Raw genomic sequence first — 12,834 nt, 5'->3', positions numbered from 1 at the left:
TGGTAGTCATACCTGAAAAGTCACAATTTGGAGTAAGTGACATACTCCACATGGCCTCCGAATGAACAGAAGCAGACCCTGAAGGTAATCTAAGAGAATATAAAGGAGAAGGAGAGAAACGGAAGCAAAGGAGAGTAAGGGAGTGAGAGGAAAGGAAGGAGGTAAGAAAGGGAGAGAGGGAGATAGGTGTCAGTCAGGAGGGACAGTCCTGGTGTGGGAAAAAAGTTTTAGTAGAGGTGATGAGAAAGAGGATGGGATTGGGGGGGGGGGGGGTATGTGATTGTGCCATTTCCACAGTGGGGATTTACTTCCCTGTACGCCAGCCTGAAAGTTTCTAACATCCTTATAAATGAGGTGGAAAAGCAAATAATTTGTAGAGGCTTCCAGTGCAGGGTCTGCACAGGCTTCTGGGACTGCAGAATTGCTTTTTCCTGCTTGGTAATGTCAGTCCCTGGTGGGACTCTTGCTGGAGCCAAAGTCAACAGAAGTGGTGGGGCTGAAGCATGGATATAGCATGATTGGCTTAGGTAGAGGGAGCTGGAGCAGACAAATCAGAAAGTCGTCTTCCACCCATGTGGGACCTGGCTTGGGGAAGCAACCCTGGCTGGCACCTGTGCATATCAGTTCACCAGGGTAAGAACCATCCTTACCAGCCCTGAGCTCCAGCAGCTTGTCAGATCAATAGGAAGCTGCAGGGAGCCATGGGATCACTCTGTTGCTGTTGGGATACAATTGCACAGCTCAAAGCATCTAAATACAGTCTAAAAATTTCATTAAATAATGTTAAATAAGGACTGCAAAGGTGGCTACCAATGCAGGTGCTATAGTGCTGCTTTACATTTTGGGGGTGCACCCTTTAACAATAAGTTAAAGGCTGGCACTGCCACTGGTTCTGCAGAATAGTCAGTTAGCAGTGGCGGCTGGTGCTCCATGGGCCAGGGGGGGCGGCAGATGGATTACACCATACCCCCCCAGACCACACCAGCTTGCACACCATACTTCCCCCAGCATCGGCGACGGCGGCTTACCCTGTGTCTCCTGCTTCCTCCTTAGCCAATAGCATGGCCTCTCCTTTCGGCCAATCGGGAAACGGGTCTCAGGACCCGCTCCTGATTGGCTAGGAGGAGAATCAGTGTGATAATAGTGAATATTAATTTGCTATTGTCACACAACTGGGTGGGCTCACTGTGCTGCGCCCCAAGCCCACCCTTTTTTGAAGCCTTTTAGAGCCTCTGGCTCTAATCACGTGCTTCAAAACAAAAAAAAAACCATTGGAATTCATGCGTCTGGCGCCCTGCATGTAGATTAGGGGGCCGGAGGCATGGATGGGGGGGGCGGCGCCCCTGTGCCCCCAATACACCAGTCACCACTGTGTGTTAGAATTGCCCAGTCAAAGTCCAAACCTAAATCCAAGGATCTGCAGCAAGACTTAACAATTGCTGTTCACAGACACTCTCCATCCAATCTGACAGAGCTTGAGCTATTTTGCAAAGAAAAATGGGCAAAGATTTCACTCTCTAGATGTGTAAAGCTGGTAGAGACCTACCCAAAAAACTTGCAGTTGTAATTGCAGTGAAAGGTGGTTCTAGAAACGATTGACTTTGGGGGGCTGAATACAAATGCACACCACACTTTTTACATATTTATTTGTAAAAAAATGTGAAAACCGTTTATCATTTTCCTTCCACTTTACAATTATGTGCCACTTTGTGTTGGTCTATCACATAAAATCCCGGTTTTTGGTTGTAACATGACAAAATGTGGAAAATGTCAAGGGGTGTGAATACTTTTTCAAGACAATGTAATAAAAAAAAACATTTTCCTTTAAGCCTGTTTACGGTGATGTATCACAAGACCAATAGCACTTTGCATTTCAATTGAACCTGGTTACACTATTTACAAGTCATCTGTAGTTATCTATAGTATCTGGCATGGTCTAAAATATGACTTCTTAACAGTTTAATAGTGAGATATAAAGGAACTCAAACACTTAATAATCTTTTTCTGAAATGGTTTTATTGAAATGTAGGTGTTCATTTTTATGTTATGTGCAAAGCAGAGAATGAATGCATAATACATATTTACAGACATACACTATATTACCGAAAGTATTGGGATGCTTGCCTTTACACGCACATGAATTTTAACGGCATCCCAGTCCTAGTCCTTAGGGTTCAATATTGAGTTGGCCCTCCCTTTGCAGCTTTAACAGCTTCAGCTCTTCTGGGAAGGCTGTCCACAAGGTTAAGGAGTCTATGGGAATGTTTGACCATTCATCCAGAAGAGCATTTGTGGACGAGAAGGTCTGGCTTGTAGTCTGTGCTCTTATTCATCCCAAAGGTGTTCTATCAGGTTAAGGTTAGGACTCTGTGCAGGCCAATCAAGTTCCTCCACCCCAAACTCGCTCATCCATGTCTTTATAAACCTTCCTTTACCCAGTCATGTTGGAACTGGAAGGGGCCATCCCCAAACTGTTCCTACATAGTTGGGAGCATGAAATTGTGCAAAATGTCTTGCTATGCTGATACCTTAAAGGGTAAGTCCACCCTAAAACTAAAATTGCTATGTCTACAGGCATCCACGATCTAAGACTAACCTATCCAGCCCTGTAAAGAAGAAGAAATCAACATTAATACCTCTTTTGAAACTGTTCCGGTCCGGTCTCTATCGTCAAAAGCTGTGCAGAGGATACAGCCGACAACAGCTGTGAAATGAATGGGAAGTGACGTCACCCATAGTTATACTATGGGGCTTCTGCTGTCGGTTGCCTCCCCTGCACCCGCCCTTATAGCGAAGCCGTCACTGACAGCTCAGCATTGGACCAGACTGGAGCGGCTTCAGAAAAGGTATGTATACTGATTTTTTTCTTTATAGGGCTAGATAGGTTAGTCTTAGATTGTGGATGTCTGTAGATTTTGCGATTTTAGTGTTAGGGTGGACTTCCCCTTTAAGCACCAGTTCACTGGAACTAAGGGGCGAAGCCCAACCCCCCGAAAAACAACCCCACAATATAATACCCCCTCTCCACCAAATAATATGGATCAGTGCACAAAGCAAGGTCCATAAAGACATGGATGAGCAAGTTTGGGGTGGAGGAACTTGACTGGCCTGCACAGAGTTCTGACCTCAACCTGATAGAACACCTTTGGGGTGAATTAGAGTGGAAACTGTGAGCCAGGCCTTCTCGTCCACATTACTGTCTGACTTCACAAATGCGCTTCTGGAAGAAGGGTCAAACATTCCCATAGACACACTTCTAAACCTTGTGAACGGCCTTCCCAGAAGAGTTGAAGCTGTTATAGGTTGTTAAAGGTTGGGCCAACTCAATATTGAACCCTACAGATTAAGACTTTGATGCCATTAAAGTTCATGTGTTTGTAAAGGCAGGTGTCCCAAATACTTTTAGGTAATATAGTGTATATATCCAGAAACATTTTTATATATATATATATACAGTATATATAGTATCTACTCACTGGCCACTTTATTAGGTACACCTTGCCAGACTCCCTTTTGCCTTCAGAAATGCCTTAATTCTTCGTGGCATAGATCCAACAAGGTGTTGGGAACCACATCCCAAAGGTGCTCTATTGGATGAGATCTGGTGAGTGTGGAGTCCATTGGAGTACAGTGAACTCATTGTCATGTTCAAGAAACCAGTGGTGAGAAGATCTGAGCTTTGTGACATGGTGCATTATCCTGCTGGAAGGAGCCATCAGAAGATGTGTTCACTGTAGTCATAAAGGAATGGACATGGTCAGCAACAATACTCTGGCTGTGAAATTTAAACGATGCTCAATTGTTACTAAGGTGCCCAAAGTGTGCCAAGAAAATATCCCCCACACCACTACATCACCAGCCTGAACCATTGATACAAGGCAGGATGGATCCATGCTTTCATGTTGTTTACACCAAATTCTGACCCTACCATCTGAATGTCGCAACTGAAATCGAGACTCATCAGACCAGACAATGTTTTTCCAATCTTCTATTGTCCAATTTTGGTGAGCCTGTGTGAATTGTAGCCTCAGTTTCCTGTTCTTAGCTGACAGGAGTGGCACCCAATGTGATCTTCTGCTGCTGTAGCTCATCTGCTTCAAGGTTTGATGTGTTGTGCATTTAAAGATGGTATTCTGCATACCTTGGTTGTAACAAGTGGTTATTTGCGCTACTGTTGCCTTTCTATGCATCTCAAACCAGTCTGCCCATTCTCCTCTGACCTCTGACATCAACAAGGCATTTTTGTCCACACAACTGCTGCTCACTGGATATTTTCTCTTTTTCGGACCCTTCTCTATAAAACCTAGAGATGGTTGTGCATGAAAATCCCAGTGGATCAGCAGTTTTTTTAAATACTTAGACCAGCCTGTCTGGCAACAACAACCATGTCATGTTCAAAGTCACTTAAATTCCCTTTCTGATGCTCGGTTTGAACTTCAGCAAGTTGCCTTCACCACATCTAGATGCCCAAAATGTATTGAACTGCTGCTATGTGATTAGTTGATTAGCAATTTGTGTTACCAAACAATTGAACAGGTGTACCTAATAAAGTGGCTGTTAAATGTATATATATATATATATATATATATACTGTATATCCAGAAACATTTTTATTTTCCATCAGGTCTGATGTGCGTGATTTGGGAATGACCCTTATTTTGGATCTTCGAGATTGCACAGCCAACAACGAGGCTTTCCTAGAAATGCTTCACAACAGCAAGGTAACATTGCCATGTGTTTTCTCTTCTATTAGGTGCTATTTATGTGTTTCTGAAGTGAGTGCATATAGACAGGAAGTGGCTGCAAAGAAGCTGAAGTAGATCAGAAGCATTGCAACAAAGGATGAAGAAAAAAAAGTAAAAACTAGCCTTAATAGCAGGGCTATAAACTATGATACACAGTGCTTCAGAAAACTCAGGGGTCTCTTCATAAAATATCTACATAGGAATTTTTCCATTAAAAGTGCATGCACCTTCCATCTGTGCGAATGGGACAAAAAAAAAAAAATAATAATAATTGTTTTTAGGCTATTATGTGTGTTGGTCAAATATTTCTCATTCATTGAATGCATTGTAGTTAGGCTTTACTTTATTTTATACTTTATACTTAATATTTATATATATAATAATATTATTATAATACTTAATATTTATATATATAATAATATTATTATAATATATATATATATACATATATATATATACATATATATATATACATATATCATATAATAATAATATAATAATATTGTTATAATATTATTATATTATATATATATATTATATATATATAATAGTTATATATATATATATATATATATATATATATATATATATATATACTTTACAATACTTTATAATATAATAATAATATTATAATAATATAGTATATATGAAATGTAAAAAATCCGCGCTTAGGGTAATTTTAGATTTCTAATATTTGATGTTGGCTGCAGCCTACCTTTATACTATATTCCTAAGAATATAGTGAGAATAAAGGAAAAAGAAGGGGGAAGGTGTATGGCGCTGCCAAAAAGTGCTGATGTTTCTGTATGTCCAAAAATAGGTGTTAAAGGTGTATACAATATAAATCACCACTATAAATAAAGTGTCCAGTGCATCGTATGTGTATTCCTAATAAATATGTGCAATACTGTAGGATAATTCAACTCTGTAAATGAGACTCTATGTGAGCCTTCTTCCCCCATATATCGGTACACCTTTGGACCCTAATTCCAAGGAACCGGGTTTACAAGATTCGGGCAGATAATTGGACCACCCAACCACTTTGATGGTCAGTGGAGGAGACCCAGGATCATAGATTCAAGGCCTGATACCCCTGCAGGGGTATATAGTTCTGGTGAGTGCGGTCCAAGGGGTGCGGGGAGCACTGAATGGTCACCATATACCTGAGCACCTTTAATATCTATCATCAGAACACCTGCACTCAAGTCACCTTTTTGCCCTGTTTTTTAGGAAAAGTTTTTTTAGCATTGTGGGACTATTTGCCCCTTTTTTAGGTGTTACGGACTTATTTATTCTTGTACCATTGTTGCCATAATATTCATATACCTACTGTGCACCTTATTTATGCCATACTTGATGTTTTGTATTTTACGATTATAAGGCTTTAAGTGGATCCAACCTTTTATATTATATTTTATTTTTTATATTTTGTATATTTCATACATTTTATATATTTTTTCTTATCATACTGTATACCTACCAATTCTTACCTATTTTGTATCCACTTTTTCTCACAGTTTAGCACAAATATTTATCATTTACAGAGTTGAATTATCCTACAGTATTGCACATATTTATTAGGAATACACATACGATGCACTGGACACTTTATTTATAGTGGTGATTTATATTGTATACACCTTTAACACCTATTTTTGGACATACAGAAACATCAGCACTTTTTGGCAGCGCCATACACCTTCCCCCTTCTTTTTCCTTTAATATAGTATATATATATATATATATATATATATATATATATATAATACTGTTATAATATTAATATATTATATATATATATATATATATATATATATATATATATAGTAATACTTTATATTTACTTTATTGTATCTATGTTTTTGGCATAGATCGGTTTTGCTTTTGACATATTAGATTCCATTTCTGCTATTCAATGTCAAGAAAACAGAAATAAAGTACCATGTGATGCAACATTATGTAACAATATAAAAATAAAAAAACACCAAGGGAATGATTACTTTTTTATGAACTGTTTTTATTTATGCACAATCATAACTAAGAGTTTGTGTCTACAGGACGCAGTCCACGGCTGTCTAAATCGCACCTTATTTGTTTATGATGAAGAAAATGCTGCTACAGTTCAAAGTGACCTTCAACAAACACAGGCAAGCACTTTGTACTATATATAGTCATGTGTTACATTGCACATTATTAAATCAACAGGGAAATAAGTAGACAATGATGCAGCTGGGTGCCACACTGCTCATCCACAGGCATAAAGACAGCCATTGATGGAAGTGTTTTGACAGTTCACACGTGTTACTGTTCATCAGTGTTTCCATAGTCCAGCAGTTTTTCCTGGACTCTGAAGCATTGCTTTAAGTAAGGAAATAATCTTCTAGAATGGAAACTCTCTGGTGCTGTGTCAACATAGGACTTTTTTTTTTTTTTGGGATTTAAAAAATACATCTGAGCAGATACAAAAATAAATATAAATGTTCTATATGTAAGCATACAAGCTATTTCCACATTATAAAGTTCTTTTTATTCCTTTTTTTAAAATAAACAAGTACACAGGGCTACTGGCCATGCTTATTGAAGTAGACATTGCACTAATATTTTATAAGGGTCTGTAAGGAATGAAATTTTACTGTCAGGAGAGTAACTGCTGGGATTTATGATTATATTAAACCTTTTCATTTTTATTTTATTTTTATTTGTTTTTTATTAACCTTTTTAAACCCTTTATATATTACCTTGGGCGATAAAGATAATGTCAGACTAGAGTTTTTCCTTCCAGTGATCTTCAGCCTGTGATGTTTCCTAATTGGTGGGGACTGTCGTTCACCCTGGCTCTCAAATGGAAGTTATGTGGACAGTATTTTTATTTATTATTATTATTATACAGGATTTATATAGTGCCAACAGTTTGCGCAGCGCTTTACAGTAGGGGGGAAGACAATACAGTTACAATACAATTCAATACAGGAGGAATGAGAGGGCCCTGCTCGTTAGAGCTTACAATCTAATTAGAATAGATACCTTGGGGTTTTTTTTTTTTTTTTTTTTTTTTTTTTTTTTTTTTTTTTTTTTCTTTGTTTATAAACGTTTATTAGAGAAATATTCATACCTTGGGGTTTTTAAGGTACCACCAAAGACACAACTTAATGATAAAAACAATTTTTTTTTTTTTGCTTGTACAGTATAAAAGCATTTGATGATGATCAAATTTCTTAAAAATCAGCCATTAAGAATATGTATCCATATGGTCTATTCATGTAGTTACTTAATCTGAGCATGTTTCACCAATCACTGGCTTCTTCAGGAGGATGACATTTGTTTCCTTAACAAATCCATCTACTATGCACACTTTGAATAAATAATCTAACCAGTTTGGTGTTTTGTGGACTTTATCATCTTTTTGATCTACAGCACAAATATCATTCCCTTATATGTAATAAGGAAGTTTTTTGTTGACTTTTGTGCCCTTCCTATGGTTCACTAATACTTCCCAGGGTGATGTTTGGAAGCACGGTTGATGAAATTTGTCTGTGCATCAAGTACACTCTGTGGTTCAGTATGTAATACTCATAAAACTCCTGAAGAAGCCAGTGATTGGCGAAACATGTTAAGATGATCAGACTTGTGCGGACACATACCCCTGCACAGCTCTTTACTGAGAAGATCAGTGTGCTGCTTTTCTCCACCGCTCCAAGCCCCTTATGCAGCTAATAACAGAGATTATGTGATCATTTATAAAATAAGAACAATTAGAGTTACTGTTCTATTTTTTCTAGACGTAGCTAAACTGACTGCACCTAAACGCACAGTGTGAATGTACCCATGAGAAATCATTCCATGCATTTTTATGTGCTTCGAAAAATAAACACAGGAAAAATGTGTGAAAATATAAGTAGACTCACAAGTGAACTGAGCATGCTTAACTGTCTTGATTAGGGCCCCTTTCACACAGGGCGGACTCTGGCAGCAGATCCGCCTGATCAGCAGGAAATCTGTCCACTGATCCCCGCTGAGCAAGGGGATGACAGGTCCATGTCCACTCCACCAATGCAGAGCGGACACGGACACTGCCCGCTGTTCTCTATGGGGGGAATGGATCCCCATCCCTCTGTTTTAGTGGATAGAATCGAATCGCATGTTGGCGGGTGTCAACAGACACATGTCTGTTGACATTCGCCACTACATAGACAGCAATAGATGGTCTGATAGGGTCCACCGGAAATAATGACAGGGGGACCCGATCGGTCCTTCAGTGTGAAAGGGGCCTAAGGGTTGAGCACTCTTAGGGCTTTTTCATATGTGTGTTATAATTTAAGAGGGCATTTAAAAGATAGTGAGTAGGCAATATGTCCCCTCCTCACTGCCTGCTTTAACATCAAAATGGCGACTTGGCACAGCTCTTTTTATTTCAGTGGGTCATGTTCAACATTGTCACGGAATACAACATGCCAGTTATGTTTTGCTGCAAAGCATCACAACTGTGGCATGGATACAGTCTTGAGGGGCTGCATCTCTGTGCTTATTTGAACGGTCAGTTGTTGATAAAACCAAAGCTAAACCACCTGCTTATACTGCTCATGGCCACCCTTTTGAAAAAAAAAAACAAAAACATTTTCATATACAGTCTGATGGTTTCATATATTCATCAGAATGTTTTGTGTCAGAGATGTAAATAGAACCTTAAGGGCAAGAAACCATAAAGGGGCCCCTCAACAGTGGCAAAATGCCAGGGCCCAGTCGCAAGTGCGACCTTTGCAACCCTGGTAGTTCCACCACTAGTGTCAGTAGTTTTTTTTATTTTTTAGTTTTTATTATTTTTTCCATTTTATTTTATATCTTACCTTTTATTTTTTACAATTTATTTCAATTCTTTGGTGGAATATCAGGGGTCTCAACAGATCTCAGATGTTTCACCTTTGAGACAGAGAAGAGAGATTTTGGTGGCTGTAAACCTGAGTCATAGAGTTTGAGCAAAGTAGATATATCAGTAGTGCTTACTTATCTTTTTCTAAAGCTGTAAGTGTCATTTCTCTCTGGCACTTCGTTCCCCTGTTGTCAGCATGAGTCACTTCTGAGAAGTTTTCCCGACACAAATGGGGGGGGGGGGGGGGCTCAGATTGGAGCTTGTCTATTCAGAACACAGTTCTTCTGCTGTGTGGGGGGGGGGGGTATGTTCCTTTCCTCCAATCAGCTCTCACACACTGTAAATGCAGCCTCTTTGCCCCCTCCTCTGTGCTCCTGACAGATGAAGGAAGATTTTTAACACAATCTGCACTTTTGAAAGGGTGTAGAGAGGGGAAGACTGCAGATAAACAAGTAAAACCTACCTCCATCTCTGCAGCCTCAGCAGCACAGAATAAATTGGACAGGAATAACTCTGTAGAGAGATTCCTGTTCATTCACAAACTGAAGTGTAGTAAACATAGTTTACGGATCACTGACTATTCATTAAGACATGGAAGGTGCTGATAAATGACACATTTGCTGGCCTATTCCCTGCTCTCCATCCTGAGACATCCCTTGGCTGGCAGGAGAAAGGTCGGGGGAACCCAGCAGCGCTGTGCACTAGTGATCGACCGATATCGTTTTTCTAATGCCGATACCGATATTTTGATCATCGGATATCGGTATTGGCCGATATCTGCCGATATTTTCAGACATGTAAAAAAAACTTTTTTTATTTTGCTAAAGGTACTCCTTGTGGAGGGATCTGGGGGTCTAAAAGACCCCAAACCCCTCCTTGACACCAAAAAGCATTCAAATGCCAAGTTTGGCTGTTTTGAATGCTGTCAGTTTTTTTAATTCGGCACTGAGATTTTTTACATGGAGACCCCGAGTCTTCTCTTCGGCGGTGGGTGCGGTGGAGGTAGGATTCCTGGGTCTCCCAGTGGGACGGGAGACCCGGGCGAGCCGCAGAAGGCGGTGGGAGGGGGGGGACGTCTCTTACAGCTCCTAGTGATGACAGCCAAGCAGCTTCTCAGCCACATCAGTTGTCATTACAAGTCAGCCGACCGCCGGCTATGGACACCGGTACCAGGATGAGGCCTCTAGCTGCAGGCATCACCACGGTACAAGCACTTTAACTAAATATCTGCAATATCAGTAACCTCAGGGGCCGATTCCGATTTATCGGGGAAAGTGCATATCGGCCCCCGATATATCGGATTTGCCGATAATCGGACGATCCCTACTGTGCACGCACGAGTGTGGGGGGGGGGAAGCACACAGGGGCCTGATCACAGCAGAAGGGGAATAGGAGGGGCAGTAGGGCGGCATGTAGAGGAACTGATCCCCTACATTTTCCTGGATTAGTTCCTCTACATGTCGCCCTGCTGCCCCTCCTTTTCAGGTGTTCAGAGGGCCATACTGGAACATGGGGCTGGGTCACAATTGTGACCCCTGTATGCACGCCCCTGGCTTGTATTATTTTACTGTGCACCCCCCTTGTATAGCTGTATATGAATGTTAAGTATGTTTGCAAGTAAAATCAAGGGTTATTACATACATTATTTGTGTGGATTTTTCAATACTGTCTGTATTTTCTGCAGGTTGTATTAGCATCCGAATTGACAAAGTATGTTGAGGCTGAAGAGCTCCCGGAGAGTCTTGGAGGAGAGAAGCCTTATGTACATGCTGAGTGTGTGAGGAGCCAACAGGTGAGAAGCAGAGCAGTGCGCACATTGGATTTTATACGGGATGTGTAGAATCGGTACAAATTATACAGACTGTATAAAAAAAAACTTGAAATTAGGTGTGGATGCTGTACTGTAATTTCCTAGGAATTGACCAGACTATTCACTAAAAATGGCTGAATATGTTTAAAAGCTATGTTAACATTCTTACATATTCAACAAAATTAAAGCAGAAGTAAACCCATAGATTTAACATTTTCAAAAAACAGTTACATTGGTTGTTTTCTCAACCAAACTGTCAAACCATCCAATGGCTGGTGTCATAACTGATCACATGTGCAGCACCATGGCAGTTGAAGATTGAACAGAGGCCAAGATGGCAGCTTCCTTGGCTGAAAATGATAGGAGGGTTTACTTCCACTTTATAAAAATGGAAAGGCAAAATGGGCTTGCCCTGTGACTCTCAGCACTATCTCATAGCTCTGCATACCTGCACTAATCTATTTGCCTTGTTTAACTGCTCACTTCTTTGCACCATGGCAAGAGGTAAATCAAAGTCCACTCTTTCATCAATTATGTCCTGCCATGGAACCCCTAGCTATGTCTTTTCTTCCAGCCATTGTGTGCTTAAACTAAAATGCTTGCTTCCAGTTTCTCAGGTGGTGCTTCTTCCTACCAGTGGATGTACCTTTACCAGAGATGCCACCAGGTACAACAATGTAAGCTGGCTCTAGAATCAGACTCCCCTTCCCGTTGGCAGTATTGGGCATTAAGCCATGCAGCTTTGGAGTATCTACTAAACCTTCTAAGAGAAAAGGCCTTCATGTTTGCTGAGTGCGTAAAATGACAACAGATGAGACAGAGCAGCACTAACTTTGAGCTGTATATTGGTCATATGGGAATTGCACAGATTAAAGAGAGCAATGTAGGAAACTGACATTAACCATCTCAGTCATCCCTTATACATCTCTTAACTGTAAAATACTCCTGTGCTCAGTAAATCCTGATTTATGAATGGCTTGGTCAAAACCAGATGGTTTATAACAAAGAGCAAAGACAAAAATAACCAGACGGTCACATCTGGTCTGCTGAAATATTTCTGGCTCTCGGGCATCCCTGAAAAAGCCTTGTGCATATTTTTAACTTACTAGAGCAAAAGTTGTTGGTATTTAAAAGTTGAATGTTTTTATTCATAAACTTAAAAAAGCGGATTTTCTTACAGATTCTTAAAATCCTAATCTGTAAACCTTGTTTTGCAGACAGGAAGATCCTACACGGGTGGTGCGGAAAGCTAGACTTATTCAGCAGTGATTGATTACATGGGGGAGGGGAAACTGTGTGTCTTCCAAATACTCCCATTTCCTTTACTGCAGTTATACTGGTAGATTTAACTCACCCCCCCCCCCCCTTCCTAAAAAACAAATACACATATTTCTTTTACTTTCAGCTGCTTT

The 12,834-nt window shown here is 40.1% G+C and overlaps 1 protein-coding gene across 1 annotated transcript in view; it reads left to right on the top strand.

Annotated features, from left to right (window-relative positions):
* The window catches only part of ARHGEF40 (Rho guanine nucleotide exchange factor 40), a 159,606-nt gene that overhangs the window by 83,122 nt on the left and 63,650 nt on the right, over positions 1–12,834 (top strand). Inside the window, exons 6-8 of the mRNA XM_082266862.1 lie at positions 4,625–4,721; positions 6,803–6,892; positions 11,297–11,404. Coding sequence (XP_082122988.1) covers positions 4,625–4,721; positions 6,803–6,892; positions 11,297–11,404 — 295 coding nt within the window. The remainder of the gene's footprint in view (positions 1–4,624; positions 4,722–6,802; positions 6,893–11,296; positions 11,405–12,834) is intronic.

The sequence above is a fragment of the Pelophylax lessonae genome (genome assembly GCF_965119305.1).
Source record: "Pelophylax lessonae genome assembly, chromosome: 1".
Classification (NCBI taxonomy): Eukaryota; Metazoa; Chordata; class Amphibia; order Anura; family Ranidae; genus Pelophylax; species Pelophylax lessonae.
The sequence above is the reverse complement of the archived record's forward strand: the minus strand, read 5'-3'. Positions and strand labels throughout refer to the sequence as shown.